The sequence below is a fragment of the Pongo pygmaeus genome, chromosome 1 (assembly GCF_028885625.2).
Source record: "Pongo pygmaeus isolate AG05252 chromosome 1, NHGRI_mPonPyg2-v2.0_pri, whole genome shotgun sequence".
NCBI lineage: Eukaryota > Metazoa > Chordata > Mammalia > Primates > Hominidae > Pongo > Pongo pygmaeus.
This window is the reverse complement of record NC_072373.2, coordinates 228,213,613-228,220,667: the sequence shown is the minus strand read 5'-3', so window position 1 is coordinate 228,220,667 and position 7,055 is coordinate 228,213,613. Positions and strand designations below refer to the sequence as shown.

General features: G+C 58.8%; 1 protein-coding gene across 1 annotated transcript; it reads left to right on the top strand.

The window, feature by feature from the left end:
* The first annotated feature begins 619 nt into the window (after positions 1-619).
* On the top strand, positions 620-6,298 carry ACTRT2 (actin related protein T2). Its single transcript, XM_054443499.2, has one exon. The coding sequence runs from the start codon at positions 5,082-5,084 to the stop codon at positions 6,213-6,215; it is 1,134 nt and encodes a 377-aa protein (XP_054299474.1). The 5' UTR covers positions 620-5,081; the 3' UTR covers positions 6,216-6,298.
* Positions 6,299-7,055: the final 757 nt, after the last annotated feature.

Here is a 7,055-nt window from a genome sequence, read left to right as displayed (position 1 = left end):
GCTGGGGCTTGGGTCCTTCTGGGGTGACGGGCAGAGAGGTGGAGGAGCAGCTGTACTGGATCCTCCTGTGGCCGCTTGTGGGCCCTGTGCTCCCCACACCCTCCTCACTCTTTTGAGGACAGTGCGCCTCCTGCCATCTAAGAGTCACCCTGTTCCTTCTGTACTGACACTGGCATGGAACCCTCAGCCAGAGGGATCTGGCCACCAGATGTGGGCTGGCACTAATGAGCCTAGTCCACTCGTCAATAATTGGCTGAGGCTCTGTCCACCAGTGACAGATGGAACCAGGGACAATGGGGCAGACAGAGAGGCCCCTTGCCCAGGTTCTGGGTTACCCAGGCACCCTGAGCCAGGCTGGTGGGGGCAGCGGGTGCCCAGCAGATACAGGGCTGCCCACTCCAAGCTCAAATGCCTGACAGCTTCCCGGGGACACCCACATCCATCCACCTCCAGCTGCAGTCTCAGGGCCCCTCCCCGGGGATGGAAGGTGGGTGGGGGGTGCTGGGGGAGTGGGAAGGGGCTGTGCTGGATGTGACTACTTCAGCAAAAGGAAGAATGAGGCTTTCTGTGTAGGACGAAATGATGACCCCAGAATCATCTCAGGGTGAGCCTTGCCCTGGAGGGGGTTGGCGATGCGGCCAGCTCACCCATAAACTTGTTCAAGTGATTTATGAGGTTTGGTCAGCGTGGATGGGGGTGGGCCAAGGCGGAACTGTGGCCTCTAATTGGAGCAGGGAAAGGAGGATGTCCTTGTGTTAATAACAGCCTTCGCCACCAGCGCTCCCCATGAGCTCCAAGTCCGCTCAGCTACTGGGGTTTCTGTCCAGCTGGATATCAAATCCCTCCAGGTGACAGGGACCCCTGTGGGTCTCACACAGGCACCTCCAGGAGGTGCAGACACAAGTAGTCAGAGGGTCGAAGGTGTTTCCTCATGGATGGCGAGCACGGCGTCTCCCACCGCTTACGGGAGGAGGCTGAGGTTCCCAGGCACCTGAGAACCGAGAACTGCAGGGAGGAACTTCTGCCCTAGGGACAGCTGGAAACCAGTAGAATGTCACATAGGCTGTGGCTCTTAAACCCACTGGATCTTCTCAGTGGCCACGTGGTGCCAGCCCCAGACAGTGGCCAGGCCTCCTTGGTGGTGGGGTCTTCAGGGTCCTTCCTGCTTCTTCTGGCTCTGCCCACATGGCAGACAATTCTTCACCCAGTGAGACACTGAGCAGCCAGGACAGAAGCGTCTGCCGAGCCGGCAGCAGGGCCCTGAGCCAGGCCTTGCCCCTGAGGTTCTCGGCTCCAACAGCAAACCCAGATATGATGGTGACGGAGCCAGTGTCGCCCCAGGTGTCCAAGCGTCCCGATGGTAACTAGGGCAAGACCACCCTGCCTGCGAATTGCTTCTCCCAAATAGACAAACAGCAATGTGGTGGGCTTCGAAGGGCCTGCTCTGCCGGGCATGTGGAATCCTGGCCACGACTCTCTTGAGTTACCAGGATGGGTCAGGGCACCAGACCCAAGGCCAAGGGCACCACTTCTCCCAGGCTCAGCAGGGAGAGTGAAAACATTTAGGGAAAAAAGACCTGGCCCAGGGCCAATGTGCTGCCAGTGCCCCGGCTTTCCCAGCTGTGTACTTGGGGGTATGCCCTTGTCTTTTCCAAAATGGGGACTGGCAGGAGTCATGGAGGGACTGAGAAGAGCTGGAAACAGATGGAAAGTCCCAGACCTAATGTGGAGGCTGGGGAAGCAGCTGGGCCGGGCAGGGCGGGGACGGGGGCCTGTGTGCTTTTGCAGGACGTGCACAAAGGTAAGAGGCTGTGCCCGGGATGCTGTGACTGCCTTGTGACAGCAACAGGGGATGGAGGAACCTCAGAAGCCCCATAACACCCTGCCAGGAGCTCAGCAGCCCAGGCTTAGCGGCGTCTGCCTCCTCCTCTGTCCTGCCTGCAAATGCCCAAGACCCCAGCCCTCCCAGGGCCACCTCAACGCGTCTGTGTGCCAGACCCAAGACCCCTCCCGACCAGCATTGTCACCGCCTCCCACTGTGGACACCGGCAGAGCCAAAATCTAGAAAGCATCGGAGCACATTCCTCTCAGCTCAGCCCCGAGTGTTGAGCGACACTGACCCACTTCCAGCCACACCTGAGAACTAAGGATGCAGACCCTCTGTGACGGCTGCAGGCTGGAACCCCAAGGCGCAGCAGCCAGCCAGGGAATACTCTCCCCAAAACGTGAGACTCGAAACAGCAATCCCCACAGTTGGTGGTGGATCTGGACTGTGCAGTGCCGGGGTCTGGGAGACAACACAGCAGGCTCAGTCATTCCTGCCTTGGGGGCCCTTTCCAGGCCAAGGCCATCTCTACAAGGTAGAGAGGGCTTAGCCGGGGGCTGTGGGCAGAGAGGGCTCAGCCGGGGGGGCACGTACCATCCCTGAGTGGCACTCTGTCGCCCTCCCGGGTAAACCTGGTGCCCATCTGGGGCCATCTCTGGTAGCATCGGCTGATGTTGAGCCAGTGCTCAGCAGGGCATGTGACTGAGAGGGATCTTGCCCCTCTGCAGAGCCAGGAGAGAGCCTCCCAGATCCTGTCCCAGGGCTTCAAAGGGCCAGCCTTGAGGACAGCCACGCCTCTACCAGGACCCCAGGCTGTGCAGGTCAGCAGGGATGGGCCCACTTGTATTTCCCAGGACTGGCGCCTGTGGTCTGCCAGTTCAGCGAGGAGGGAACCCTTCCCGTGCAGGGTGGTCCTTCTGTTGTGAATGTGGTTGCACGGGACAGCCAGAAAGGCGTCGGAGGATGACTCACCTCACAGCCTGGGACCCGCCTGGAAGATGGCCTTCGAGGGGGGCACCCTCTGCCTGTGCCCGCTATCGAACAGGAGCAGGGTCGGGATGGCGCCTGCCCCTGCCCCAGGACACTCTCCCTGTCCCCAAGCACAGGCCTCAGGTGACTTTCAGCAGGACCTGCGGGGTGACCTTGATGTGGGCAGGGAGGAGCTCCAGGGCCTGGGTCAACAGGTTTTGAAGGAGGCCTCAGGGCCCCAGGCCATGCCCATGGGTCAGTGCCTCCGTCCACACCTACTGCCTCAGGGAGCCCGGGGTCTCTGAGATGACTGCAAGCAAGCTGTGTGGTGGCTGCCACAGTTTCCAGAGAAATGGAGATTTAAAAGCCACACCTGCCCTGGCACACGTTTGACTCAGTTTCCCTCTGGGGGGGTCCCCTCTAGGAAAATCCTTCAATAATCAAGTTTTTGTTGACTCCCATCCAGGGATTAGTAGTGCCCACAAAGCCATGTGTCAACCAGACACGTCTACACCACACATCAACAACGAGTGTACAACACGTGTCTACACCACCCATCTATCCCATGCATCTATACGGCACATCCATATGTGTCTGTACCTTGTGTCTACACCACATACCTGTACCACGTGTCTAGACTGCCCATCTACAACATGTGTCCACACCACCATCGGATTAATGCCTGCTGCTGGGTCAGCAGGGCAGGCAGGACACACAGAGGGGGCCACCAGCAGGAGCTGAGGGGCTCCAGGAGGGGAGTGACCCCGGGAGGCATCCTCTGGGAGAACTCTGGGGGACTAAGCTGGGCTGGAGCGTGATTGTGGATATGACAGGAGAGGGAGAATAAACCTCATATTCTCCAAGGCCACCTCCAACCTCCTTAGGAAAAAAGTGAAGCTGGTTCTCAGGTTGGATCCTCTCCCACTTTCTCCCCAAGCGGAAGACCAAGCGGGGGTCTGAGTGCCAGGCGTGCACTGTTGTGGGTCCTCTGATAGTCCAGAGCTGGTGCCCTTGGCCTGGCCCAGTGCCTCCTTCCTGGTCACGCTCAGGCCTTGACCCTTAATGGCCTGGTCATCTCTGAGCATTGCTCTGTGGCTGTGGCCTGACTGCGTGGCAGCTCATAGACACTGGTCATCTCTGAGCATTGCTCTGTGGCTGTGGCCTGACTGCATGGCAGCTCGTAGACGCTGGTCATCTCTGAGCATTGCTCTGTGGCTGTGGCCTGACTGTGTGGCAGCTCGTAGACGCTGGTCATCTCTGAGCATTGCTCTGTGGCTGTGGCCTGATTGCGTGGCAGCTCGTAGACGCTGGTCATCTCTGAGCATTGCTCTGTGGCTGTGGCCTGACTGCGTGGCAGCTCGTAGACGCTGGTCATCTCTGAGCATTGCTGTGTGGCTGTGGCCTGACTGTGTGGCAGCTCGTAGACACAGAGAGGTGTCACAGGCTGCAATCCAGGCTACCCATGTAAAACCAGCGGGCCATATCTTCAGGGCTGTTGGGGTGCCCAACTCTACGGCTGCTGGACTTTTTTGTGTGCCGGCACTTCAGAGTCTGCAGAGAGGAACGAGGGGCCCTGGCCTCAAGCCAGAGCAGAGACGTATTCCTGGACAAAGGGCCAGCAGCCCAGAGGGCTTCGAATAGGGTCTACCCAGTGGGACAGACAGCCAGAACTTAACGGGATGGAGGGAGGAGAAATCCCTGAGAGCTTCCTGGGGGAATCACTATTCAAAAGCACATTCTAAGTGCCTGTTGGGACGGAACTGCTTACAACACCCCTCTAACCTGGTGCTTGGTTCTCCCCCTTAGCAAAGGGAAGTGTTGTCACCCCAGAGGCTGCAGCTCAGGGGTCAGAGAAACTGGTTTTCTAGGGTGCACTCAGGCTGGGCTGCTTCTCTCCACTCTAAAGCTAAGTCTCTGCCTCAGCCTACAGGCTTGTCCAGCACCGCCCTAGGATGCAGTTCCCTCTCTCTCTTGAGCACCTCACCCTGTGGGGAATGGGGGACTCAGTGCCCCGCCCCCAGGGCCCCTGAGGCTCAGGACAATCGTTGCCTTGGCTGGATTGTTACCTAGGAGACAACCCCCTGGAAGAGGCCTCAGCAGGCCTGGGCCACCTGGAGGGAGAGCAGACCTGCGGCTGAGGATGGAGGGCTCCCGGGCGCGGTGCTAGCCCTGCCTTGAGACACCCCGACAGCCGTGGGAAGAGCCGTGGGATCCCCTATTGCATCACAAAGTGGCCCTGGAGGGCTGGTCTTTATTTTGATGAGGCTGAGAAGGGAAGGCTGCAGGCATGTTTAATCCGCACGCTTTAGACTCCCCGGCTGTGATTTTTGACAATGGCTCGGGGCTCTGCAAAGCGGGCCTGTCTGGGGAGTTTGGACCCCGGCACATCGTCAGCTCCATCGTGGGGTACCTGAAATTCCAGGCACCCTCAGCAGGGGCCAACCAGAAGAAGTACTTTGTGGGGGAGGAGGCGCTGTACAAGCAGGAGGCCCTGCAGCTGCACTCCCCCATCGAGCGTGCCCTGATCACAGGGTGGGATGATGTGGAGAGGCTCTGGAAGCATCTCTTTGAGTGGGAGCTGGGCGTGAAACCCAGCGACCAACCCCTGCTCGCGACGGAGCCCTCCCTGAACCCCAGGGAGAACCGCGAGAAAATGGCGGAAGTCATGTTCGAGAACTTCGGCGTGCCCGCTTTCTACCTGTCGGACCAGGCGGTGCTGGCTCTCTACGCCTCGGCCTGTGTCACAGGCCTGGTGGTGGACAGCGGGGATGGGGTCACCTGCACTGTCCCCATCTTCGAGGGTTACTCCTTGCCCCACGCAGTCACCAAGCTCCACGTGGCGGGCAGGGACATCACAGAGCTCCTCATGCGGCTGCTCCTGGCCAGCGGCCACACCTTCCCCTGCGAGCTGGACAAGGGTCTCGTGGACGACATCAAAAAGAAGCTGTGCTACGTGGCCTTGGAGCCCGAGAAGGAGCTTTCCCGGAGGCCGGAGGAGGTCCTGAGGGAGTACAAGCTTCCCGACGGGAGCATCATCAGCCTCGGGGACCCGCTGCACCAGGCGCCCGAGGCCCTGTTCGCACCCCAGCAGCTGGGCAGCCAGAGCCCCGGGCTCTCGAATATGGTCTCCAGCAGCATCACCAAGTGTGATGCCGACATCCAGAAGATCCTCTTTGGGGAGATCGTGCTGTCGGGGGGCACTACCCTGTTCCACGGGCTGGATGACCGGCTTCTCAAGGAGCTGGAGCAGCTGGCCTCCAAGGACACCCCCATCAAGATCACGGCTCCCCCGGACCGGTGGTTCTCCACCTGGATTGGAGCCTCCATCATCACCTCTCTGAGTAGCTTCAAGCAGATGTGGGTCACCGCTGCAGACTTCAAGGAGTTTGGGACCTCCGTGGTGCAGAGAAGATGCTTCTGAAGGCCGCTTCTCATTGGGTACCGTGGGGGGTGAATCCTAGCCCCAGCTTTGGGAGGATGTTCAATAAACGACAAATGCCGGAACACCTGGCCACCTCGGCTCGGTTCCTTCTTGGGGGCGGCAGAGTCATTTCTGGCCCTGACGGTGAATCTGTGAAGTGTCTTGGTCCACACCCGCTCCCCTTGTCTTCCTCCCAAGAAAGCCTGGGCTGAGGCCAGGCTATGTCCATCTGCAGTTTGTATGAAAGTAGGGCCCTGGGCCTCAGGTGAGTAGGGCGCTGGAGTCTGCATTCTAAACAAGGGTCTTAGGTGGGCCGAGAGAGTTGGCAGGGAGGGTGGGGACTAGCAGGTGCACCTGGTTCTGACGGCTCAGCAAGAAACCCCTCCCTGTGTGGGCCCTTACCTAGCATGCCAGGGCTGGGGCTCTGCTCATGTGAAGCCGGGCGGCTGAACAGGGTGGAGCTGTCACTCTCAGCAGATAGGAACAGATGGGAACAGAAGTCACCGTTTGTTTAGGGCCCTCTAAACTCAGGAGTCCTGCTCCCAAAGGAAGTACAAAGAATCAACACTTCTGCTTAGTGAGTGTGATTCTTCTGTTTGCTTTTACTTTCAAGGATGTTTATAGCATCGTTGTTTGGGGGCAGAATGCTGGAAACAAAGTTAATGGCCATCACCAACGTTAACGGTTGCGTAAATTATGCATGGAGGGAATTTTTCCACATTGATGTGGTGGAATTAACCCAAAATATTATTGGGAGGGAAGTGGAAAATACAGATAATTCTTTATGCAATGGTCCTTCCCTTGGTTTTTTGGAAAAGAAAACAGCGCCCCTTCCCCATG

Excerpts from the sequence above, each read along its gene's own strand:
- ACTRT2 (XM_054443499.2), top strand. The coding sequence starts at position 5,082 with ATGTTTAATCCGCACGCTTTAGACTCCCCGGCTGTGATTTTTGACAAT.